The 27,415-nt window shown below is 38.7% G+C and overlaps 2 protein-coding genes across 6 annotated transcripts in view; one reads left to right on the forward strand and one right to left on the reverse strand.

Annotated features, from left to right (window-relative positions):
• LOC145328400 (uncharacterized) overlaps positions 1-27,415 on the reverse strand; it is a 195,123-nt gene that overhangs the window by 40,049 nt on the left and 127,659 nt on the right. The gene's annotated exons all lie outside the window — the stretch shown is intronic.
• LOC145328398 (uncharacterized) overlaps positions 1-27,415 on the forward strand; it is a 58,172-nt gene that overhangs the window by 23,767 nt on the left and 6,990 nt on the right. For all 5 annotated transcript variants that reach the window (XR_013882436.1, XR_013882437.1, XR_013882435.1 and 2 more), the window contains exons 5-15: positions 270-349; positions 707-790; positions 3,567-3,657; positions 3,947-3,997; positions 5,761-5,865; positions 9,516-9,619; positions 9,995-10,086; positions 10,793-10,854; positions 25,649-25,740; positions 26,285-26,346; positions 26,752-26,843. Coding sequence is in view for 1 of the 5 variants with exons in the window: in XM_080172036.1 (XP_080028162.1) it covers positions 270-349; positions 707-790; positions 3,567-3,657; positions 3,947-3,997; positions 5,761-5,865; positions 9,516-9,619; positions 9,995-10,086; positions 10,793-10,854; positions 25,649-25,740; positions 26,285-26,346; positions 26,752-26,843 (915 nt within the window). In the remaining 4 variants the exon portion in view is untranslated. The remainder of the gene's footprint in view (positions 1-269; positions 350-706; positions 791-3,566; positions 3,658-3,946; positions 3,998-5,760; positions 5,866-9,515; positions 9,620-9,994; positions 10,087-10,792; positions 10,855-25,648; positions 25,741-26,284; positions 26,347-26,751; positions 26,844-27,415) is intronic.

The following is a 27,415-nucleotide window of genomic DNA, read 5'->3' on the forward strand; positions in this document are numbered from 1 at the left end:
GGCGACTAGTGATAAATATACTAAAATATCAATATTAGGTCATACCCAGAAAGGATTTAAAGAAAGGTTTAGGTATATCATCTTTTTTTTTAATTCGCAACGACGACGTTCAGTTATCAATCCATTTTTTAAGAGAAGGAACCACCTTAGGGAACTGATTGGCTAAGAAATAATGTATGTACTATGTATCCCCTTTTTCACTGCAAGCAATTCATTAGGTACTTTATAAACGTAAAATGTTTTTGTAATAAAAATAAATATTTGTTAAGGTGCGTCGATATGTTGGGGAACGAGCTTTGCTATCCACTAGAGGAGGGCGTGGGGGAGCTAGAGGGGGGAGAGGGGGCAGGTAAATATTTATTTAGATAATTCATTGATTCTTTAATATTTGAAGTTTTGACAGATATTTATCATTAATATAGCTTTACCAAAAGATTCAATTAAAAATACCTAGGTTGATTGACTAGTTAATCGTTGATTAGTATACTAGCTGCTATGCTCCTAGAGTTCTGTAATGGCACGTCTGGTGATACCCTCCCTCTAAATAGCCATGAACCTTCTCAGGACCTATGAGAATCTACCCTGTAAAAGAGAACTATATCGATTCAGTGATCAGCGAGATCCTTCGATACACAAAGACAAATAAAAACACACAGATAGACATCCTGTTATTTTATTATAAGGTGTGTAAATTGATTGATTGTAGGGATGGAGGAGGCCGTCTGTCTCTTGGTGGTCGACTGGAGGGGGCTCAGGACCAGCGGAAAAAGACAGATGATGACAGACGAAGGTCAGATTTATAATATATTTGATAAAAATAATAATAAAAATGAACAGAGATACGGCACCTAAAAGAAATCTTTTTGTCTAAAAAATTGTTCTAAATAAGTATTTTCCCCTTTACTAATCACTAGCGCTTTCGCCCCTAGCCTCTAGGGGCTTTCCCCTAAGTGGTTTGATCGAGCTAATTTTTTCGTATTTTAGATTTTAAACAAAAATTAAAAAAAAAATTCTTTGGGTGTGGGGGTGGTCGAACCAATTATTTTAATTTTAGTTTTAAAAAGAAAAAAAAATTGGGGGGTATTTTTCACTTTTTTTTGGGGGGGGGGGTTTGGATGTCCTACCCCCCCCCCCCCCCTCCCAAGAAAAAATAACTAAAACCTTCCCGGGACCTATGAGAAGCTACCCTGTAAAGGAGAACCCGATCGGTTCAGCGGTTAGCGAGATCCTTCGCTACAAACAAACAGACAGACAGACAAACAAACATCGTTCTACTTTGTATTATAGATGGTTATTAAAAAATCTTCTAGATATCAAGAAATAAAGAATAAATCTGGCTATAATCCCCAATAACGATCTTTAGATGAATATAAAAAAAACCTTTACGTAAAGATAACCGCCTCATACCTATATAAGAATCGTAGATAATTGGTGTAAATCCCCCAATTATATTGTGATTATGTCAGATTAAAGGGTTATTTTCATCACTTTGCTGGATTTAATCCAGAGAGATAAAATCATGACAGCTTAAGTCTTGTTAAAAGAAAATATTAAGTTGAATAAGGGGGGGGTGGGGTTTTAATGCAACTAAAAGTTGGAAAAGTAATGGCTAACGGCTGGCGGCTCTATACGTTTTGTCATTTTTTGGTTATCTTAATAGCAAATTAGTCACAAAACCTATCTCCACATAATACTTTTTGTCCTTCTAAAACCTTATCAAACGGTTTTAGCCGGTAGCTGTTGGTACTAGAAATTTTAAAAATGGTTATTCCTATCATTTAACATGAATTAAATCAAAAACATGTTTTAAAAAGTTGATTTCTACTTAATTAAAGATGAATTTGCCCTGAAAATAGGCAAAAAACGGCTAAACGGCTGAGCCGCCAGCCTCTACTTTTCAAACTTTTTGCTCGATTTAGGGAAAATAGACCTACCAAGGATTACTCATAAAAAATTTCAGATCGAAATTCGAGTTCTAAGTGCCATTTAATAAGGGGGAGGGGGGGGAGTTTTGACACATTTGCGTAAACAGGGAGTATAGGCTTTATCTTTGGACTGAGAGTATAGGTTATTAGGGATAAAATCATTCTTATATGATGAATTTTCCCAAGTTTTAAGATTTTTTGGATAGGCCTCCAGGTTCCGGAGCTCCAGGCCTCCAGGTCCTCTCTGTACAGGTAAAAATGAAAAAAAAATTTTTTTTGAAGAGTTAGAAGTCAACTTAAGAAACAAATTATGCGTTTTTTTTCTTCAAATATGTGAATAACATTCAAAAATATGCATATTTTGTTTCATAGGTTGACTTCTAATTCTTCAAAAAAAAATTATTTTTTTAATTTTTACCTGTACAGAGAGGACCTGGAGGCCTGGAGCTCCGGAACCTGGAGGCCTATCCAAAAAATCTTAAAACTTGGGAAAATTCATCATATAAGAATGATTTTATCCCTAATAACCTATACTCTCAGTCCAAAGATAAAGCCTATACTCCCTGTTTACGCAAATGTGTCAAAACTTCCCCCCCCCTTGATTACGAGATGATTGCATTAAAAATCCCCCCTTAGGTGGCTCAAGAATATACTTGCACAAAATAACGTAGGTATAAGTAGTTCTAATGGTCTATTTTTTAGCAGAGAGAGAGGGGACTATAGGCTGTTTATTACACTAGTCCCCAAAGTTTTATAATAAAGTTTTCTTATTTGTTGACCAAACAACTTTGGGGACTTAAGAGAATTTTGATTTGTTGATTCATTAAGTTGAGTGTGTTAACCACTAATGTTTATCTACAGAAGGGGTATTTTTAAGTATTATCATTAGGGACGTACATCAGTTTATGAGCCATTTCAGATATCTGAATTTTTAGCCTAATTCCTTAAATGATACAGAAGTTGTTAGATATATTTTATTAATTGACAAGCATAGTTTGATATTTTGTTGAGATATTTTAATGATCTGGTTCCTAAGAGTTACTTTGGTTGACGCATATCATAGGAAAGTAATTAAATTCTAAAATTATGTAATTTACTAGCGGTTATGCCCCTAGCCTTTAGGGGCTCTACATTCGATGGGTTAGGGAAGCGTAGAAAAAAAGCCTAAAACCATCTCTGAACCTTTGAGAAGCTTCGCTAAAATGGAGATTTTAAACGGTTCGGTAGTTATAGAAATCTTAAGTTAAAAACAAAAACTCTTACTAATGGACTGGCTTTTTATGCCTTAAACCCTAATTTTGATGGTCATTATACAATCCTTAACTTAAACGCTCATAACTATTCTTATTCAAGAGTCTTTCGGACTAGTAAAAAACCTTACTCTGATTGGCCAATCTATTATCACATGAACTATCCTTTAATGTTATTGGTCAACTTAAATTCAATTGAGCTAATTCAGGAAGGAAGGGGACAATGGGATGTTTATTACACTTGTTCCTCCCAAAAAAAAACGTTTTAACCACTTATTGTATTGTATAGAAGGAGTATTTTTGGGATCATCATTGGGAATGTACATCAATTATCAGCCATTGTCTTATCCATTTAGTTCCCTGGATCTAATTGCTTGGTTTTATTTGTCAGGAGTCTGTCTGACAGGCTGGGTGAGCCCCTGAACCGGGACGCGGATGAAGAAGAGGCCCTCAACAGACCAGTACAGTCCAGGGTCATCAAAGTAAGTATGAATGGTACCCAAAGTTTTATGAATATGTTATTTTGGTTAGATCAAAAACTTTAGCTACTTTTATTTAACTTCCATTTTTTGGTTGCCGACTGAAATTGAACAAACTTTTCTATCAATAATTTTGATCTACATATGGGTCTTTTTTGTTGTGCATAGCGGACATCTCTAAAAATCTCAGTTTTAAGTCTTAAAAAGCATTGTTTTTAATTGCTGTTATCTTCATATTTCACAGTTATTTATGTTGATTAATCTTTACTTAACGTGATGTTTTTTTTTCCAGGAAGTTAAGTCCCGTCAAGAAGCTTTGTCAGAACAAGTTGTTGATAAAAAGGTAAGTCAACTTAAAACAACCTTCTTTCCTATGTTCGACTTAATCCAGGGTTGTCATTTTGGGCGGGCGCTTTTGGGCGGGCAGTTTTGGGCGGGCGCTTTTGGGCCGCCCAATATAAGGTACTTTTTGGCAGTTTTAGGCACCCCCCTTTTAGGGGGAGAGTAAAGGGGAGGGGGTTAAAAAAGAGGGGGGGCGGGCCTCTTTTTTGGGTGATATCCTTATACTAAAGTAACAGGATGTGTGTCTTTTTGTTTGTGTGTCTGTGTGTTTGTACCGAAGGATCTCGCTAACCGCTGAACCGATCGGGTTCTCCTTAACAGGGTAGCTTCTCATAGGTTCTGGTAAGGTTTATAACTATTTTGGGGGAGGGTACCACCACCCTCCTAAGAGAAAAAAATTGCACTCCCCCAAAAAATTTTTAAAAAAATTTTTTAAACTAAAAATAAAAATGGGGGGGAGGAAACCCCCCCCCCCCCCCAAAAAAAAAAAAATCATTCCTCCCCCCCCCCCCCAATTTTTTTTTACTTTTTCTTTTTAAATCTAATATAATAATAAAATTGAATTATCAAATTTGACTCTCCCCTCCTCAAGTGCCCCTAGAGGCCTCTAGGGCCGTAGCCGCTAGTTAACTATATAAATTAGTAAGCTTTTTTTGTATCTAGAGAAGGATTTCGCTAACTGCTGAACCGATATGGTTCTCCTTTCCAGTGAAGCCTTTATAGGTCCTGAGATGGTTTTAGGCTATTTTATTTCTAATAATAAGTCTAGGTATGGTTTTAGGCTATTTTATATCCTTTTTAAATGCTTTTTACGACATTTGCCCAAAAAGGGTGCCCAAAACCACTTTTGGGCGCCCAAAACCCGCCTAAAACCCTTTTGGGCAATTGGGCCGCCCAATATCAAAAAAAGTGCCCAATTCGACAACCCTGACTTAATCCAGTATTTTTTTAAAATATTTGTAGCACACTTAAGATTGAAAAGCTGGATCTTTAAATCATTTTAGTGGTGAGCCAGACCAGGGTGAGCCAATTTTTCACCAATGAGAGCACAGCATTTTATGAAATGCCGCGCTGTGATTGGCTGAAATTCGGCTCACCCCGATCTGGCTCACCACTAAAATGATTTAAAGATCCAGCTCTGGATTACTTAGTCAGATGTTTTATTTTCACAAAAAAACCCAAAAGGTCACAGGGGCGACCCGCAAATCAATTCTAAGTCCTGAATATGTCTTTCTGTGAAATGATAAATAGATTTTTTACTGGGTATGTTTCTACTTTTATATTTATTGGTTGAACATTAACAGGCTAGCATAAGTATTGGCCAACTTGGGAGAATATTGAGTTTTACTGTTTTATGATGATGACAGGGGTGTATATTCTACATGGGATCCCCGGCTCAGGGGGGGAAATAAAAAATAAGTGGTTGGAGGGGAAAAAAATGTAAAAACTAAGAAAACTGAAAACATTTTTTCCATTTCTCCCCCTCCTTGGTGAAAAAAACTTAAAAAAATGTGTGGTAGGAGGGGAAAAATAAATAAAATATAAGGTTATTTAAATATTTTTCCATTTACTTGGTGAGAAAAAACAAGGGGGGGAAAAAATAAAAATATTTGTCGCCGGGGAAAAAAATAAATCTTGTGCAGAATAAACACCCCTGGATGATGAATAAATAAATAAAAAGCAATTTTTCACCCCAATGTTTATTGGTTCTATAGAGAATCTACAACCCTTTTTTCCACAATATTTTTACATCATTGTTTGTAGGTTGATGCAAGAAATAAGAGACTGTTTGGTTCCCTTCTCGGCACTCTACAAAGATTTTCACAAGACGAGAAAAAGAAGAAAGAAGTGACAGAAAAGAAGAAAGAGGTTAGAAATATTACCATATAAAATTATTTTTTTAACGTAAGATCTTTTAGGACACTTATAGAAATGGATATAGAATAAACGTGGATATTTTGACAGCGGAATAATTAAAGACATCAAACTATAAAATTGTAAATGATTTTATTTTTAGAGTTATATTTTGTTTTTAAATTAGGTAGCAATTAGGTAGGTAATGTTTTTTTTGAATTCATATTTAGGTTGTTTTTTTTCGTTCTTTATGAAAATCTGTTAAAAATATTAGTGTTTAATAAAATTATAGATTAAAACAAGGATGACAAAATCCATATTACTGTTTAGCTGGCCAAGATAAAAAACGTCTTTGTAGAAGTCCAGAGGGGGGGGGGGGGTTAAAGGGTGTTTGTTTACCCCCTCAAGCTTTGAAACACCTCATTTTACACCCCTCAAAATATCTTAAATTATTTATACTAACCCCCCTCAAACCTTTGAGAAAACCTCATTTTGTCCCCTTAAAATTTTTAAAAATACATTAGATAAATCCCCCTCAAACCTTTGAAAACCTTAATTTGACGCCCCTCAAAATAAAAAATGCTAGGACTTCTTTGTTGTAGACCTAGACAGTATTTTTAATGTACCAATTTGATTAAGGCACAATTTAACACGAAGATAATAAAAGTTTGGTGTAGAGTAGCTCTATCCTAATTTATAAATAAAGCCTTATGATCATATCTTTTTTTGCAGACTTTTTTTTTATCTCTTTTTACTAGAAAATTGTTGATCATTATCTAAATATTGAAATTAAAAGATACTTAATGTCTAGCCATTTCTAGTTTGGCTTAAGTTAAAATACTAGGAATATGACACTAGAAAGTCACTAACTAAGACACTAGCATTAGGATCATTGGATGTTTTTATTGGAGGATTTTTTTCTCCCAATCTTTTTCAGTTCGAAGATTTTTTTTATCTACGTTTTTGAAAACATTGAGGTATTGTTTCCACTAAAATCATGACGATGTTAATATGGAAGCTATTAAAAAAAATTAATTTAATGTGCTTGATACAGATCAATATTTAAAAACTTAGGTATGATTTTGACATATATTGATACGATTGGTCACATCTAACTTAAATATTTAAAAACTTTGCTTTTACGTATATTTAATTACTTTTAAGTCTTGGATTATGTTTTTGTTTATATATGCCATCCGTATCTTTTGTAAGTCTCGTACTTCTATAATCACCAATTAAAAAGTACTTTTATGTTAAAGATAAATATTGTTCAATAACTTTAGCTTATTTTTTTAAAACAAGAGTTTTATCTAGAATTTTCGATTTCGTAAAGTTAAACAAGCGTAGCAACTTAAAAACAATTAGCTGAAAGTCAGAACGTCTATCAGGCTTTTAGCGCAAAAAATGTATTTCGTTTTATGCCCAAAAATAGTTTTCCAAAAATAGAATATTATTCATGGAGAATCATCATTTCCGCATATTTACTATTGTATAAAGTAAAAAGGATTTCTTTGTCTGAAGCTTAAGATATTGATAACAATTGAACTGATTGGGTTCTTTGTTTAGGTAAGCTTCATATAGGTTTTGAAGGGGTTTTAGGTTATTTTATTTTCAGATTTAATTTTATATGGTTTAAAGCTATTTTTCTATCCCCTGCCAGTGTAAAATTCAATTTATATTGTTAAATCTTGCGAGCATCGCAAATGTTAAAATACCTCGAATTAGCTTTTATGTTAGAATTGTCCTATGAATTTATGATTCCTGTAGCAGTTGGGTACAAATGATTAAAAATCTTGAATAAGGAATCATGTGAATATTAGGTATAATGGTATAATAAAAGCATCTCTATAATCAATTCTAAAAAGTATGTGTGTCCATATCAAAAATATTTTGCGTTGTTACTCTATTTTCGTTTTGTTCCTGACTTTCTGATTTTTAAAGCTTCGCTGTTATGGATGTTGTCATCCTTGTTACATGAGTGAGTGATGGCATACCTCAATATAAAAATAGAATACCTGTAACTTGTTGAAATATTACACAAGAATAGATAATATGGGGTTAACAACCTCAGGCAAATAAAAGGCAGGGATCTAAAGGGATAAGACAAATGACTAAGGCCGATGAATTGATGTACATACTCATTGATGATACAAAAAAATACCTCCACCCCAAATTTATAGTTAGTGTTTTAAACGTTTGGACACTCAACTTGATAGACGAACCAATCAAATTCAATAGAAGTCCTCAAAGTTGTTAAGCCAACGAATAAGATAACGTTATTATACAATTTTGAGGACTAGTGTAATAAACAGCCAAGTGTCCGCTCCCTCCTCCTCACAGGGGCTAAATATCTGTTTTGGAAAAACTGAGGTTAGTTTTTTTCGCCTCTTGTTGATATACCTAATATTCTCTGTAAAATACTTTGCTTATAAACAAACTAACTTGCTGTTTTTATTAGAAACACTTATCATTATTGATTATAACATGATTTTTTGTTGTAACAAAACATAGGCTAAAAAGACCAATAGATGTCGATGTTTCTTTCATAAAAAAAATATTAAATAAATACATATTAAAATGTAAAACCCTTGTTTGAGTTAAGTTATTTTTACGGATCGACGGACCTACCCTATGGTTATTTATAGTAGCTGCGCTCCTGTAAATAGCTGGATGAATGCAAGTTGTTGTATTTTATACCAGGGAGGGAGGGGACAATTTGCTGTTTATTACACTGGTCCCCAAAGTTTTATTTAAACGTTTTCTTGTTCGTTGGATTAACAACTTTGGAGAATTTTATTGAATTTTGATTGGTTGGTTCATAAAGTTAAGTGTTGAAACGACTTAACCACTCATTTTAATTATGAAGGGGTAATTTTATGTTTGATCATCGTGGATGTACATCAATTTATCAGCCATTGTCTTATTCCTTTAGATCCCTGATCCTATACCCATCCCTTCAGGTTATATTCATTCACTTGAATGAAGATTGAAAATTTCTGGATGTTTAAAATACAAAATACCAATACATACAATAGACAAATTTAGATAGGAAATTCAAATTATGCTTCTGTTTTTTTTCTTCAAAGAATTCATTATAAATTCCAGAGCTGGATCTTTAAATCATTTTATTGGTGAGCCAGATCGGGGTGGGCCAACTTTCCACCAATGAGAGCACAGCATTTTATGAAATGCCGCGCTGTGATTAACTGAAATTCGGCTCACCCCGATCTGGCTCACCACTAAAATGATTTAAAGATCCAGCTCAGGTTTTACTTCCTAACTTGAGAGAATCAAAGGTACATACTAGCTACATACATCATGAGCAGCGAAGCAAAAAAAATCTTTGACGGAAAAGTGCACTGTAGAGAAAATATTTAGAAGACTAAAGAAAATAGGATGGAAAAAATAAAGAAAAGGAAGGATATATATCACGAAACCTTCATAAAAATATGAATGTCTTTTGTAGCATGACCGACGGACCAAGTAAGTTGTATACTGACTGTAAGCTCTTTGGTAAGAGATAAAAATAAGCAGTCTATCTTAAATAGCAGCCGAGGTAATGGACATTTTCCACAAATCATTGACTGAAGGACAAATTATTTATAGTGTAGCTTTGCTACTAAAACGGTAGTTAAAATAAATGAATATTTTTGTTTAAATTTTAGGTGGAGAAAAAAATTGACGAAAAGACAGAGAGGGAGAAGGAAGAATTAAAATTGAAGCGCAGAGAACTTTTGGATGAACAGAAACAGAAAAAACAAGACATCAGGTATAACCAGGGAGTTCAAGGGATAAGATAATGGAAGACGAATAGATACACAACCTAAATGATGATAACAAAATTACCCCTTTTGTAGATCAAAATTAATAGTTAAAAAGTTGGTAATTTGGAACTATACTATGTATTCAAACCCTAAGTTTTCGAATAGTGCAACATGTTTGTAAAAATAGCTTAAAACCCAATTGGGATCCATGCAAAGCTTCCCTAAAGAGAAAACTAAACCGGTTCAGTAGTTGTTGAAATCTTAAGCCTCAGAAGAAAAACCTTACTACTTTGTATACCTAATATTATGGTGAATGTTATTTAGCTATGTTTTTTTTCGATTTATTATAAAAAAAATAACTTATTTTTATTTAATTTTAGGATTCTTCAAATCAAGGTAAAGCGCGTGGAAGAGTTCGAGTCCTGGGAATCTGTTAAGAAACAAGAAAGATGTTTTATCAGAACCAAAAAAGGTATTTTTAGATAGTCCCCAAAGTATTATAATATAGTTTTCTAATTTGTCGGCTTTTATTGGATTTCTATTGGTTGGTTCATTAAATGGAGTGTCCAAACGTTTCAACATCTTAATGTAATCTACAGAAGGGGTAATTTTGTATATCATTATTGGGGATGTACATGAATTTATCGGCCATTGTCTTATTCTTTTATATCCCTGTGTATGTTAGGTGTCACTTTACCTAAAAGCTTCCCCTAGTTATTCTTGGTTGATGGTCCTAACATTACAGTCATGGACTGGATTGCAATCTCCCCTTAAGATGTAATTTACAAGCTAAGGGGGGTAGAATTTCATTTATCATAAAGTTAAGGTTTAAGATTGGACTTGAAATTACATTACACATATGATTAAGATTAAGAGTATCAATTCAAAAGTTAATCTTTAAAAAAAATAAGTTCAGTTGGCAACCCGCAACCGTTTTTTTTTTACATATATACAGAATATAAATATAAAAACAAATTGATTCCCCTTTTTATATTTATATCTCATAACAGCTTTTGGATTTGCCTTCATTTTTTTGGCTTCGTATCACAGAAAAGTAAGTAAAATTAAATACTAACTAAAGAAGCTAGGAGAAATTTTAATGTGAAAATACGACAAAACCCACTACTTCGTTTTCTTTCCATGATCCAATTTTCTTTGAATGAAAATTTTTGTTGTAGGTATTCACAAGGTTTATTGGCTTCCCAGGACACACACAAGCAAAACTCACACTATGCTACAGGTTTGTTCTTGTTTATTTAAAAATACTGGCTTCGCACCTAGCCTCTTCTCACTCACCGTTTTATTATTATTTTTTGAATTAGAAGAAATAAGCCCTTACATATTAGGGCGATGCTGTAATGTAAGTTATCCCGCAGCGCACATGAATGCGCGATAAAGTACGAGTGTTTCTTTGATGAATATTTCCCTGTGCACCATTGCATTTGGACTATTCAACATGTCATTATTTAAAGAACTTCTTAAGCCGATTATAATGATAGGCGCGTATAACATGTAAGCTTAGCCGTTTAGCAGCTAGAAACTTTTAAAGTTTATATGTTTTTTGTAGATAATCGATGCCAAGAATATACAATCTGACTAGATATTTGTCATATTTTTCTAAAAAGAATTAGTTAGAAAAGTACGTAAATGGTAGTGAAAATCTCCAAAAACATTTTATAAATCAATAGGTATATTTCTGGGATGTACTATAAAGGTACAACAATGGGTAGTTGCAGTGCATCATAACAATAGAGATAATTTAAAGACATGCGCTCTAAATCAGCCAATTAGAGAATAGTAAAGGTACATATCAGAAATCTCATTGGTTGAAACATTTTATAGATTTTATATTTAATTTGTTTTTTATATAAGCTAGGTATAAATTGTCGCATTTATAAGTAATAGTATGAAGCTTTTCTTGTGTAAATTATTACGTATAAGATTTTTTCATTCGTATAATTTCAAGCATATGACAAACCATATACCAATCAAGTTCTTAGGATAAAGTCGGCTTTCTTGAAATTATATTGTCGAAAAATTGTGTTAGAATTTCTTCTCGCTTATCTCGTATAAAACAAAAAATAAACAAGAGTTCTTTTCTGTTAAATATACCTTCTTAAGTATGACGAAAAATGGGGTCAGCTGGACCAGCTAGATATATTATGTCTATTATTATTTTTTATAACATATTTCAGTGACATTTTATCATTAAACATATGTTTGTAGATACAATGGTTATAGGATAAATTAATTGCCAGGAAAAGGAAAGAATAAAATTTTCCATTAATATCTTTTCTGTATTTATATTATATCTACAGCATAGCTGCTCTTGAAGATTATTTTTTTAAACACTAAGAGGCCCTTGAACGCCACAAATTTACCTTCCAATCTAGTTCTTAAACGGAGGGAGGGGACACTGGACTGTAAACTACACTGGTACCTAAAGTTTTATAACCACACTTTCTTATTCATTAGTTTACAAACGTTAGAGACCTGAAGTGTAATTTTATTGGTTGTTTTCAAGCTTATCAATCAATATCTTAAATTAAAAGGGGATAATTTTGTTTATCATCCATGGATACTTACAATAATTTATCGTTATCGTCCTTTGTCATCCTTTTAGATCCTTGAGGTCTTATTTGATAAAGTACATGATCACGTGGCCAAACATTAACGAATATCAACCAAAAGACAGATGACCAAAAGCACTTCATTGCAGGACCTTTGTCTTGCAGTCACTGGATCTAATGGGCCAATGATTTTATTCTAATTTACGTGTCCAACATAGCAACAGTATATTGTTATTCTTGTATTCTAATCCGTTCACTCATATCCTAATACGATTATTCCCATTGATACTGGCATGCCAAAAAAATACTGAATATAAAAAATTCCAAGTAATATTCTAGATTAGACGGTGAGGTATGGGACAATGACGCTTAAATGAATTAAATCAACCTCCCCCAAACCCAACCCTTCTTCATTTTTTCTAGCTACTACAGAAAAACAAATATTAAAAATAGGATAAGTATTTTTCTTATTGTCCTATCCCTGAGATTCTTGCAAGGGTGGGAGGGGCATGGGGCTGTTTATTACACTAATTCTCCAAAGTTTAATTATAACCCTTTCTTAAAATTTGGCTGAACAACTTATGGACTTTAATATTGAATTTTGATTGGTTGGTTTATTACGTTTTAACCACTTATTGCAATCTACAAAAAAAAAATGTGAATAATCAATGATTATTATTAATCATTCAGGATGTACATTTTATCGGCCATTTTATCATATGTTAAATGAAGTGGAAAAATGTTCGAAAAATTGAATAGAATATTTGTATCCATATTAAGTAAAGGTTGGACATAAAGAGAGCCATGTTGAAGATTCCTTCGCACATCCTTTTATCTGTTGAAGCACGACCACAGACAGACGGACCAAGTAAATTATACACTGTATGCTCATTGGTACAGAGAATCATCACTTAAAATTTCAGCCGTCTATCTTAAATAACAGCCGAGAAAATCACATTCCCCCATAGCGTTACGGACAGACAAAGTGAAAAACTCAGTCTGATTAAAACCACATTTGCCTGGTTTATGTTAGTTGTGTGGAAATGATGTCACCCCAGCTGACGACGTTAATAAATTAATTAGTACTTTTTTGTCTGAAGCTTAAGATCTCAATAACCACTGAACCGATTAAGTTCACCATTTTTGGTAAGCACCACACAGCAACTTATTTTCAGATTGGGATGGTTTTAGGCTATTTTTTTGCACTTTGAAAATATAGCCCCTAGATATGGTGAATGATTATATATACTCTGTTGCTAGTGTACATATATGTAGAATGTAGATATAAGGAAACATAATATTATCCTCATTGAAAATAAAACTAATTAAGAAATATTAAACTTTAACTTGGTTTATAAATAGCAAAAAATATGAATAATGGGGCTTAGTCTTAAAATAGATTCAAAGGATTAAATTAATGATTAAAAATGGAGAGAAATGACAGTTGCAAAGATCACGTAATCACCAGGGAGGGAGGGGTGTCTGGGAAGGATGCTATATCCCCCAAGATGGAATAGGACTTACAGATTGGCTAGTTATAGAGCAGCTTTAGCAATAATAAACTACCTGGGTCTGTAATGCAGGGAAGATCAAATTTATCACAATCTCACCAGAGGTTATCCAAAGGGTGCAGGGGGCCAGGACGGGAGTACGGTTAGGGTCTCCAGGCGGGGCCTCAGGGCATTTAATGGAGTCTGGAATTATTGGAAGGTCTTGATGTTTAGGCCTAAACAAATAGTTATATTTTGGGAAATTTGGTGGAAACCTAAACTTCACCCGGCCTAAGCTATTGTCCTATCCTCCCCCCAATTACATTATTTGTTAATAGGGAAGGTGGAAAGGTTAATAATTTGAAGAACTAAGCTGTACCTGGATGTTAATTCTGGACAGCTTAGTTTTCCAAAGAGCCAGCAGACATTATAATTAAGCAGTCTGAAAAATGAAAATCTTTAAATTGCTATTTGCAACCGCGAAATTATGATGTCCGCCGCAGTGAGCCGCAGGCAGCCTCTGTTCTTCTCCAAATTTGGTGGCCTGAAAGTGTACATACATTAGCGTACATGACACTCCCGGCAAGAAAAAGAAGAACATAGGGCTGCGGGCTGATCACTGCAATGTACAATATAAAGTGGAGAAAAAAGAATACATGACAATACACCCCCGAAGCCGTCACCGCTGGACCTTTAAAAAATGGAAGTGGCATTCGGAGTGGCGTATGGAGTGGCTGGTCATCACATTTTTTTTTTTTTGGAATTATTATGTCTTTTCTGAAAGACATATTGGTTTTAGATTTGAACAAAAAAAAATGGAAGGGAAAAAAGAAACACATTGGAAAAAAAAGATCCATAGTCTCCAGCTCTTTTTTGGCGGCTGAGAGTCCCGCGTTGGCCTCACGGGCTTGCTTCCGGGCACGCTGAGAGGCTTTTTTAAATTTTCTAACTTTAGTTAGCGAAATTTGGCGCCAGGGGGTTGTAGTTTTGGGGGGGCTCCAGACGGGGAAGAGGGCATAATGCTGGGCTTCAACGGCCGGGCCCATTTTTGTCGCAAGATGAAGCACTTCATTGCGAAGGATGCTGACTTCGCGCCTGGCCAATTCTGGGGGCATACTAAATGCCCACATCCTCCACGAATCGATCTCTTCCTCGAGATACTCGAGTTGCTTGGCAAAACCGTCCAGGTAACGGCAGTTTACCACATCCTTCGGGAACAGCCGGGTGTGGTCATGAATACCACGCCGGATGGACTCAAGCATACCTTTGATGTCTCTAACTTCATACAGGATGTATTTGTGATGGTCATAGGGCTTGCCAATTTTAGCCAGCAAGTCGAATGGCACACTCATTGTGATTTGGGTTTTATCTGAAATTAGATAAGAATTTGATAAAATTGATAAAACGAAACTTGTAGCGGCACAAACAGGATGAGAGAAAATAATAATTTTATTTATCGACACATTTTTTCTTTAATAGAAAATTTTAATAGAGACTTAATAGAGACGGTCTGTTGCAGGTATATAGCCGTAACCGTCCTGGCGTGAGGGGTCATAGGTGTTATCGTGATGACTCTCACTTTGGAAGTGACGGACGTATCTACCCTGTGGTGTGTTGACATGATTGTGTGCATATCTATCATCATAGTCTGCTGGTCGGCGGTAGTCTTGACGTACAGCAGGTGATGGTGACCGTCGTCGTGTGGGTGAACGTTGTCTCGGGGGAGAACGCCTTCTAGAATAAGAACGGCGTTTTGGGGAGTAGTGTCGTGTAGAATAACGGCGCCTAGATGGCGAGCGCCGTTTTGGAGACGAGCGGGAGCGTGAGCGCTGTCTTGAGGTGGAGGGTTCCTGCTGTTTGACCTGGGAAACTTTTTGTTTTTTCCTTCTTGAACCAGAATTCTGGAGACCGTGGGTTTTCAAAGAAGGTTTGGTGGTATGCTTACAGTCAGGGCATGCTTGATTTCTGCAGTAGAGCATTTTACTATTATGCTTTGGAATCTGGCTGATGGAATTTTGCATGTTGTCAGAAGTCTTTTTTCTGTATTCATAGAACTTCTGTTCACGGTGGAACTCTAAACGGGCGAGTGTGGTTTCCATCGCTGCTTCTTTGCCTCTGAGGTATTCCGCCTGTATGTAAAGGGAGTACATTTTTTGGAATCTGGGGGCGGATACATCATCCTTTCCAAGCAGCTCATGTATCAGATCAAGTTGGTGCCATCTGTCGAAAAAGGTGGGCATTGGGCTAGCATGGAATGTTTGATAGAGATTATCAATACTCTTTGTCAATTCACTGTCCATGTTACACGGGGGGGGGTTAGGCTCCTCGGGAAATTTTTGTTTGTATAATATCTCGAGGCGGGCAGGCTTCTGAGCCTCTTCCCTGACCTGGCGGGTACTTGAACAGTGGGTACCTTTTAGAGTCCAAGCCGGGATTTGAACGTATTCTTCTTCGCTGGGTAGGAAGTTTCCACCCTGGTTGTCGGTGACGTCTATCTTGTGCAGTTCCTGGTTAATTTTTTCTTCAAGAGTTTTGATATTTTCTTGAGCGCACAAGACAGCTTCCAATAATGTATTTTCAGCTTCAAGCATCTCCCGTATATCCGGGTTGTTGACATTCTGGAACAGAGCGGGTTCAATTCAGGTAACGGAGGTGTAGTCGATTTAGCAGCTCCTTTCTCTTCTCCTTTAGGTCTTTTTCAACAACAGCTAGCGGTTTGGTTAGAGGGGCGCTGGGAACGGGGCCGTTGTTGGAGATGGCGGAAATGTTGGAATCCATCCTGGAATAAAAAAAGATTTTGTTTATAAAAGAGAAAAAGAAGGCTTTTATGGGGTGTATTGTTTACAATGGTTTATAATATTCGTAAAGCTAAAGGAAGATTGGCATAAAAACAATATTTATTTTGTAAAATAACGTTAAATTTAATATTTGATAACACTAATCCAGGTTTTCTTCGGCTGGAATCAATTTATCGGTTATTGATGTAGAACCATCATCCTCGTAGGTGGGTTAAACTTCTAGAGGCAATTCATCATTTAATAATAAAATTATTAAGGACATTGAACAGCATTTACTTGTTGGAATTTAACATTTAATAAAAAGATTATTAAAGTTATTAACAGGTGTGTGAACCTGTAAGTAGGATTTTTCTTTTGTTGTAATTTAATATTTAATAATAACATTATTAATATTAATTGTTGGTTTGTAAGGCAATTACAGCCGTATTCAGGGAGGTGGGCCAATTCAGCCTTTATTTAATAGGTAGGTTTTTTATATCTTCGGCACTTACAGCCTTTATTATAGTAGAGTTGAATTTCGGACATGCATAACATCGTAATGCGTGTCGGTTAAATTATATTTTTTTCGGCAACTACAGCCTTTATTAGTCGGGGATTTGAAATCGGAGACGCACAACATCGTAATGCGTGTCCGTAAGGTTAATTGTTATCTTCGGCAAATTCAGCCTATGGCAGGTTCAGCCAAAGTTTCAACAGTGTGTGACTCATTTGCAACGCATTGAGTTAACCCGTTTCAGGAACAGTTTTATTATTTTTTTTGCGCCGAAGCGTACGACTCGTCACACTTGGAGGCCGCGGACCTGATTTGGTCAACTAGTGAGAGCTCGTCCTCGGAGAACAGGATGGCGATGTGCCGGACACTCCTTCTGGTCTCATGAAATTCTTCCTTCCAGTGTTTCCGCCAACGGATAACTACCTGACGGACAATACCATCATCAGAAGTGATGAGGTGTAGGACCTGACCAAGACGCCAGAGTTGATCGCCAATCAACTCATCTGGGGACCGGAGGAAAACAACGATATCCATCTCTTTTGGTTGTGGACCTGTCTTGCCAAATTTCTTTGGTCTTGGGATGTAGTCTGGAAGGCGTTCATATAGCCAGATCTGCCACCATGATTGGTAGAGGCGTTCCATCTGTTCCAAAAGGCGGGATGGTTGTTCTACCCTCATTGGTCCAGTGGGGGCACGCCTGTTATTTCTGCCGTGTATCAGACGGTTCGGCGTGATAAGGTCTGCGTGACCTACATCCTCCGTTCTGGATACCATGCAGATCGGCATGTTGTTGATCTCATTTGCTATATATGAAAAGGCAGTCTCAAATGACATGACATCCAGTTTGAGACCGTTAAATGTTGCATGGAACAAGGTTTTGATTTCTTTGATTGAGCGTTCCACACAACCTTGATAGTTGTGAGCAGCAGTGGGACCGACCTCGTACTCTATGCTGCAACTTTTTCCATTGAGCGTTTTAGTGATGTCAGCCATGGAAAACTCCGATTTTGCTACGCCTTTTATGAGCTGTGCTCCTGGGTCGATGAAGACCTTTTTAGGGTAGCAATAACGATGAACGAATCGTTGGAATGCTTGGAGAAAAGCGTCTGTGTTATACTTAGTCATAGCATAACACGCTGTTGCGGATGAGGCTGGGTCTCTACAGACTAGACCCCAAACCTTGACTGTGGACCTGTGGTTGTGTTCACAGTGAGCCAAGAACGGACCCATCAGGTCAAGTTGGCAGTAGTAGAACGGGGGAGCAATGGTCAATCTGTTTTGGTGGATTGGTCCCATTTCAGCTTCTAGAAGCTTGGCCTTGAACCTACGACAATGTGGGCAAGCCGCTCTAATCTCTTTGGAGAGATCTCTGCCATGGAGGATATAGGCGATGTGCCTAGATTCTAAGAGTGTTGCATTTACATTCCTGTGTAGTGCAAGCTCTTGGTGGGCGTATAGCATAACGGAGTATGCTATCAAGCTATACCGATCAACTATCGGTCTAACAAAGTGGAGGGGAGACAAATCAGGCATGATATTGTCAACGTCTTCAATGCTGGTGCCCTGGACAATACGACCATTGTATTTGATAATGCCGTCGTCAGTGACGACATTGTTGCCGTGGGCCTTGGAGTTGGAGAATTTAAGCACTTCTTTAGTGGCGAGCCTAAAGTAGTATTTCTCCGCCTTCTGAACTTCCTCGTCCAAGAGTTGGACAACCCGAGGAGTGGGTTGTGGAAGTGATGCCTTGTTGTGACGGTATGATTTAAAGTCGAAAAAGCAGAATTTTCGAACAATGGCCATGACCCGGAGAGATTTTGGCCATGACCGTTTACACGGGTCGTAGAGATAACTCGAGAACTTGGTTATCTCTGCGGTTCTTTCTTGGGGTGATTTCGTATCACCATGGAGGATTTTGACCTCTTGGGCAGCGGCCTGTTTCGCTTCCATTGTTAGTTTAAGATCTTGGAAGGATTGGGCTGGCATGTCCTGGTAATCAAGATACATCCAGGGTTTGCCATTTTGCCATTCAGATTTGGCGTCGATGTCCTTAATAGTGGCAAGGAACCGGGTGCCGAGATCCGCGATGTTGTTTTCTGACTCAACATGACGCCATTGATCCGGGGATGAGAACCGTCGAATTTCGATGACGCAGCTACGTACGCCCAGAGAAAGAGGACGTGCGTCTTGGTGAAGCCACGACAACACAACAGTAGAGTCTGTGAAATAGGTGACTTTGTTGACCTTGTCTTTGAGATTCCTGGCAACGGTTGTTGCAAGAATGGTGCCTACAACGGCTGCCCTTAGCTCTGCTCGAGGGATAGTGCTGCCAGTCACGATCTTTGACTTGGCAGCGGCCAAACGGACAGTGACCTCCCCCGAGAGAGATATTGACCTAACATGCACACACACGATTGCCATGTTTTGGCTAGCATCAACGGATACTAGCAGATCAACTTTGGGTTGGGAGTTTGCCGGGATTACCGACCGTGGACAGGAAACTGACGCGAGTTGTTGCATCGTTTCAATGTTGGTCACCCATGTTGGAAGCAGTTTGGTTGGGAGCCCATCGTCCCAACCAGTAGCGTAAGAGAGGAGATCGTGATAGTCTGCTTTGAATTTAGCAGTCACGGGGGTGCAGAATCCGAGAAGGTCGAAGTTTGAGGCAACTTGCGACAGGATGGTTCTTTTCGTGAAACTGAGTAGAAGAGCCTCTTCAAGACTGCCTTCTACTGGCGGGGGTCTTTTCCCTCGTTTTGTTTTGCCAAACGACAGGGGTTTGACATCCAAGCTGAGAGTGTCAGCTAGTGGGGCCCAGCGATAGCCGATGTAGCTAACATGTGTGCCGTCATTGGACACGGTGTCTTCAGGTACAGATGAAGATTTGACAAAGCTTTTGACGCTCATGCCTGCCAAGTCAAGAGTAAATTTGACTCCCGCAATGAGTTTGTCTAGTTCAGTTGCGGAGTCTGTTGAATCAGAAGTATCATCAACATAAGTTTTGGTTCTGAGAACCTGGGCACCTGCGGTATGTTCAGGGTGGTTGTCCATGACATACTGAGCTACCTGTTCAAGGCCTTCTGCAGTTTGATTGCCAGAAGGTTTGACCCCATAAATGATGGTACGCATGATGCGTGTTCTGACAGTGCCACCAGGGGTAAGGCTATCAACCCACAAGTACTTGTGCCAGCGGAAATCAGATGGATCCAACTTGATCTGGTTGTACGCCATCCGTATGTCGCACGCGAAAGCATGTGATCCTGCTCTGAAGTTGATGTCCAGAGCTAAGATTTTTTCGAGCCTGTTTGTGCCCTTTGCTAGGACATCGTTCAGACTTTTACCTGAGGAGGTAGTTGCAGACGCATCAAAGACAACTCTAACTGGAGTGGAGAGAGAATTTTCTTTAGTGACGAAGCGCCAAGGGAGGTAGTATTCTCCTGGCAGATTGTCTACTAAGGCTCGTTCCTCAGGGGACAGGTCATCAATGTCACATGAATAGCCGTTTAGTGCCAACTTGTCATGTGATGCCATAACTTGCAGTTTGGCCTCTGGATCTTTCTGCAGTTTTCGCAGCTGCGATTCCAGAACTTTGAGGGCCCTATTTTTGTTTGGTTGTAACTCTTTGACCGGATCAGCAATGAAGGGAAGGGATGCTACGATCCGGCGTTCGTCAGGTAGGAATTTGACGGACTTTTTTATTAGGAGTTGTTCGGCCTCTTCTCTGAGAGAAGTTGCATCCAGAATGTCTCCGTTTTTGCAATCATTGCATCCACGGCATGCTATGCAACGGTAAGGTGCTTGAGTGCCTATGTCTTCACTCTCAAGATACTTCCGTTCATGTCGTTTGACGTGTTGAATATCGGAGCTGTATGTATGAACATCCAGCGAAGTGTCCTCCTCTGTTTTTTCCTCAACAGTGATTGGACGGAGGTATGGAAAGGTGTCGGTTAAGGAATCCGCGCACCAATTCCTACCACTGTTCAGAAGTGTTTCAGTGGTATAGCGGTAAGCAGACAACTCGTTGGTGAAAAAGAGAGCAGCACCAACAAAGTTTACAGTCTCGGCTGCTTTGGCCCAAGCCTTGTGGGGACCACCGAGTACACCTATGTGGCCATCAATGCCCTTGAGTGGGCTTCTGTATAAGGATAAGCCACAGGGCAGTGAGCAGATACGCATTGGGAACAAGTAGTTGTACTTGATCCCCAAGATTATGTCGACTTGGCCTCCGCCAATGACATCTGGTACAGTAGGGAGAAGCTCGTGGCCTTTGTAGTGATTTGCGAGGTCACCATAAGGCTCTGTGAGTTCCCAACGAGGAAATGGGGCCGTCAGTGTGTCCATTTTCGCAGCAATTATAGTTGCGGACATGGCACTGTCGACTAATGGCAGTGTGAACTTGTCACTGCCATAGGGAAGATGGACGACTTTACCACCTGCTACGTTCATGAGGGTGGGTCCAGGGCGGTGTTCTGTGGCATTTAGTCGAGCCGCTGCAGAGGCTGAAACTGCGGCTGTGCCACAACCGCTGTCGTAAAAGACAAACAGCGGATTGCCGGAAAGATCAGGGACGTTTTGGCACATGAAAATGCCAGGAGCAGCAACATCAGGGAAGGTGTTGGGGTCGGAAACGTCAGGTGTGGTGTCAGAGGTTTGGAGATTCATGGTGATATTATCCATGAACAGAAGGTTGCCAGATGTTATAGGAACATCCTTTGGCAATGACTTGCGGAAATCGCCTAACCTCTTTTTATTCTGCTCGACATGAATAGAGCAGGCGAGGATATGCTTTTGCACGCGATGAGCGGACGCGTACTGGCAATTGTCAGCTTGACAGTAAAAGGTGGTGCGACAGTCATTTTTGTGGTTATTCCACCATTCGTCAATATTGTCGAAATTGACGCTGGCGTCCATTCTGAGGCACCTGTGACAGGCTTTTGTCTTGCCATGGAGTTGGCGTCTCTCCTTATGTGGTGTATTGATGTACACCTGGCATTGGAACAAATATGTGTGTTTGTTCTGACAAAGCGCGCAATCAGTTGGTACAGGCTTAGAAGCAGTGCCTGTGTATGCTAAGAGTGGAGTGGGCGTCTTAGCGGACTTATCAGAGGCCTTGCCTTTAGGGCGTTGTTTTGGGTCCTCCGAGGCCGAGAAAGTGGAGGCCGTGTAAGTTTGAGAAGCTGGTTTACTCCGGTTCGAGTTTTTCTGACCGGGGTTGCTACCAGTCTGGTTGGACTGTCTTTGGCCGAAGTTACCGCTGTTCGAGTTGGCGTTGTTGCCACCAGAGGATGTGGTACCAGTATGGAGGGATGCCCCTTCATGCTGGTTAAGTTGGTATTGGAGCTCACGTAGCTCGCAATCCAAGAAGAGGAGAAGTTGCTCATAGCAGTACTGGCCATCTTCCTCCCCATTTTCATCTGCGCTAAGCAGGAATTTTTTAGACATTTCCTTAAAGTAGTCTCCTTTAAGGAGGTTCAGTACAGAGTTGGCGATGTCCGTTTTGCCGTGATACAAGGCTTGCTCTGGGTCATTTTCTTTTGCGAATTCTTGGGTGTCAGCAAGTAGTGAACGGAGTTTTACCATCCATGTGATCTGCTGTTCCCAGTTGTATTTAGGGCATGGTCCCAGTTCCATGATTTTAGCCTTACGTTTGGCTATGATGCTGGTTTTGCTGCCATAGTGGAACGACAGCTGCTTCATGCAAGCCTTAATAGATTTTTCGGCCGAGCACAACATCTGCGCATTGCCCTGAAGACACTTTTCTTTCAGGATTTCCAATGCTTCGACTTCTGCTGTAGACGGCATTGAGTCGATATAAATCTGGAACTTCTTTTGAAATGTAAAGAGGTCAAGTTTATCTGTCTTGGCCCCGGAGAAGTGAGGGATAGGGATGTTGGAAGAGCGCTGATTGAAGGAGTGCCCTGAGATAGGTACTCCGAAACGATCCCTCAAGCGTTCAACGTAAGATTCCACGCTGGATATTTCCGTTTCAAGCGTGGTGGACTGGGCATCTAGTGCTGTTGCATCTTGCTCCATGTCCGTAAGCATTGCGTCCTCACACAAGGTTTTGGCTTTATGTAAGGTGCGCTGTGCCTTATCAAGTAGCTCTTTAAATTGAGCATTGAGCTTATTGAATTGACCTAACTGCTTAACTTCGGTTGCTTTAAGATCGCCGAACTTTTCGCAGAGGTCATCAAGCTCCACAAGCATGGGGTCCCTTTTTTGTTTTACCCTTGCTTGTTTTACCGCGTATGTCGTAGGGTTTATGCGGTTGGGGATGGGAGCTGTTTGCTGGAGCATATTTGCAGCAGGAACAGCTGTGGCCTGAGTCGTAACTGCTGGAGGCACAATTACTTGGCCATCACATGGTAAGGTACCTGCCTCGGATCCGACTGCTGAAGTGGTAGTCGAGTCGTCAGAGCAAGTAGAGAGAGGTACTGCTGGAGCAGCAGTTGTCGTAATCGGTTGAGCTTTCAAACGTGATGTACGATGGTCATGAATGAACTCGATTTTTGAGCGCATGGCTATATGTAGCTGTAACGCTTTGTTCATGTCAGCTTCGGTGACCCTTGGGTCTGGGCTGTTGCGAAAGAAAGCTATGATGTGGCGAATTGACGAGGCTTTTTCTTCCAACAACGATAGACTATTGTCTAGCTTTTCAATGCTAAACCTGTCAGGGTTATTTATGATGCCCTGACAGTCTTCGTCTATCATCATGCACTCATCGCATTCGATGATGAGTTTGGTTGCCTCATCAGTCATGGTTGGGGTTTGTGCTGTAACAAGCGCAAATAGGTCGACACTAATATTGTGTGTCGATGTGGAAGCGTTGTAAGCAGAGCCTGGGAGGTGGTCGTGTAATGGGAACTGTTCAGGGTTATAAAAAACCTCGTCCTGAACCTCTTTCTGTAAATCTTCAGAATAGAGTTGTTCCAAAGCTTCTTCAAGAATTGAAGCTGATTTTTGGAAGGATGGTATGGGGGAATAATTATCCCAATCTAGTTGCTGTGGGGCTAGCTCAAACTCTTCAGTATCTGTAGGGGTTGTGGGGGTTTGTGGTGAAAGGCCGTTATACGGATGTATAACGGGAAAAGTTACCAGTGGATCAACAGGTGAGGAGGGTAAGTGGGGGGGCTGCAAGTAGTTGGGGAGCTGCAGGGGGTGTAGGGAATCCTCGAATAGGTGACGGGGATGGGCTACGGTGGTGGCTGTTTTGGCCTGGGGGGGTGCGACTAACGCCGGGCCTGCGTGAGGAAACGACGGGCCTAGAGTTGCGGTCAACCGGTTTTTGCCGTTGAAGTAGCGCTTTTTTTGTTTTAAGGAGTTTTTTGGCGCGTAATTCAAACGGGGTGTCGAGTTTATGTTTTTTGGCTAAAACTCTGACGGTTTTAGGCCGACGACTCGCAACAGTCGCAGAGTCGGATTGTGAACGTTTGGTGTGAGAAGGGGTGGGGTGTGAGTTAGATGGATGATAGAGGGTGTTATGCCTTGAGCGTGTAATTGCTCCGGGCGGTTTAGTGAGGAAAATCTCCTTCATTGACCACTGAATGCTATTGTTAATTTATTTATTTAAATTATAACCTCTCTTTAGCTTATATTTTTTTTTTTTTTGGTATTGTGGATATTGTTTTGTTCCAACAAATAAGTGCTAATGGATGAACCTTCAACAGCTTTTTGTTGTCTTTGGTATGATGCGGGTAGGCAGGGGCCGCAAGCTAACAGGGAGGTGATAGGAAAAAAGGGAGGGGGGTGATCAGGGGCGAATTATTTAACAAGCGACCTCGTTAAATAAGAGGACAAAAAGTTTGTCCTATGGGTGGGTGGCACTTAGTTGTAAAGCACCTCAGCAGCTGTCCAGAATTAACAGTCCGTATTAACATCAATGTCTGGGAAGGATGCTATATCCCCCAAGATGGAATAGGACTTACAGATTGGCTAGTTATAGAGCAGCTTTAGCAATAATAAACTACCTGGGTCTGTAATGCAGGGAAGATCAAATTTATCACAATCTCACCAGAGGTTATCCAAAGGGTGCAGGGGGCCAGGACGGGAGTACGGTTAGGGTCTCCAGGCGGGGCCTCAGGGCATTTAATGGAGTCTGGAATTATTGGAAGGTCTTGATGTTTAGGCCTAAACAAATAGAGTAATATTTTGGGAAATTTGGTGGAAACCTAAACTTCACCCGGCCTAAGCTATTGTCCTATCCTCCCCCCAATTACATTATTTGTTAATAGGGAAGGTGGAAAGGTTAATAATTTGAAGAACTAAGCTGTACCTGGATGTTAATTCTGGACAGCTTAGTTTTCCAAAGAGCCAGCAGACATTATAATTAAGCGGTCTGAAAAATGAAAATCTTTAAATTGCTATTTGCAACTGCGAAATTATGATGTCCGCCGCAGTGAGCCGCAGGCAGCCTCTGTTCTTCTCCAAATTTGGTGGCCTGAAAGTGTACATACATTAGCGTACATGACAAGGGGACTATGGGATGTTTATTGCACAAGTCCCCCAAGTTTTGAAAAAGTTTGCTTATTGGTTGGCTCAACAATTTTGGAAACTTTTTTTTTGAATTTTATTGGTTGATTCATTAGGTTGAGTGTCCAATCGTTTTTACCACTAAAATGCTAAAATTTGATAACCCCTTTTTGGAACTTCTCATGGTGATGTTATTAATTTTAAAACTGTTCAGGACACGCGCGATACCATTGACAAGGAGATTCTTGACAGGAAGGAAATATTTGAGCAGGAGCTGAAGGAAATTGAAGAACGGATGCGCAACAGGTATAATTAAGTTGCCTGAGCAGCTGAATGTCGTTGATTCCTATAGTGATACGGTATTTTGCCTTTTTATTAAAATCAACACATTAGCTCGTAGTTTAATTAAGCAAATCCATTAAGTATAGCATAATAGTCTTGTTAAACCGATATGAAATCGACAGGTAAAATTTAAAAGCAACAGCTAAATGTAGTTGATTCCTATAGTGATAGGGTATTTTTTTTCTCACAGACCATATATTAATTAATTAAGCAAGTTAAAAGGCATAAGATTCTTGTTAAGTCAATAATAGCTTGACAGGTCACAGTTGTCTATCAAATTCTTTTCTAGAATCAAATAAACTTTCCTAATAAATCACATTGACGAAATGTTCAATTATTCAAATATGTGGAAATATTGAATACCTATTATTTTAAAATAGATAATCATCAATTTTTTCACCAAAGAATAATGAGCTGCATAAGGTTTTTAACACGTTATCTGTTGAAACAACATTTTTTTTTATTTGGAAAGACAAGAAATTTTTATGTAACAGTGTTAACATTTTAGGAGAAGCTTTGGTGAGGGTAAGGAGAACGAGGGAGAAGATGGTGATGAAAAGGAGAAAGAGGGTGAGATTTTCTTTACCTCTTCATGATATTCAAAAACCCAATTGAAAGTTGGCACAGGGTCCACGGTTTGGGGAGTTGGGGACATGCAATTATTTAATTTCTTCCTACTCTCTTGTTTTATTCTATTCTGAAGTTCCCTAAAATGCAGAGAGAGATGGGACAATGGGCTGTTTATTTCAATAGTCCCCAAAGTTTTATTTTAATGATTTATTTTTCGTTGGCTTATCAACTTTGGGAACTTTAGTGAATTTTGATTGGTTGCTTCATAATGTTGAGTGTTCAAACGTTTCAACCACTATTTGTAATCTACTAAAGAAGTAATTTTGTGTATAATCATTGGGGATGAACATTAATTTATTGGCCATTGTCTTATCACTTAAGATCCCTAAAATGCCTACTGTTTAGATGATGAGAATGGTCACCATAGTGGTGAGAGTGAGGATGAGAATGGGGGAGGATTTATGGCAGATAGGAAGATTGTCGAAAGAGATGATAAGGTAAAGTCTTCAAATCCAAATAAAAAAGGGGGGGCGGGGGGTATTGCAACCTTCTCGTAATCAATGATTAAATGGCACTTAGAATTCGAATTTCGATCTGAAATTTTGCATGAATAATCCTTGGTAGGTCTATTTTCCCTAAATCGAACAAAAAGTTGGAAAAGTAACGGGTGGCGGCTCAGCCGTTTAAGCGACAAAAAGTATTATTGGAGATAAGTTTCGTGACTAATTTGCTCTTAAGATAGCAAAAAAATGGCAAAACGGCTGAGCCTTTAGCCGTTACTTTTCCAACTTTTTGTTCGATTTAGGGAAATATACCTACCAAGGATTATTAATGCAAAATTTCAGATTGAAATTCGAATTCTAAGTGCCATTTAATCATTGATTACGAGATGGTTGCATTAAACTCCCTCCCCTTATTTATACTTTGTGTGTTATCAAAAAAGCAAATCAGTTTTTTATACCAATCATAGGATGATATTTTAGTAAAGAGGGCGCTATTAGAAAAATTTTCTCTTATTAAAAAAAAAAAATAAGGGAGTTGGTTTTCGTTTGTTTGGTTATATAATCAG

The sequence above is a fragment of the Acartia tonsa genome, chromosome 9 (assembly GCF_053477335.1).
Source record: "Acartia tonsa isolate MP-2025a chromosome 9, ASM5347733v1, whole genome shotgun sequence".
In the NCBI taxonomy this organism is placed as follows: domain Eukaryota; kingdom Metazoa; phylum Arthropoda; class Copepoda; order Calanoida; family Acartiidae; genus Acartia; species Acartia tonsa.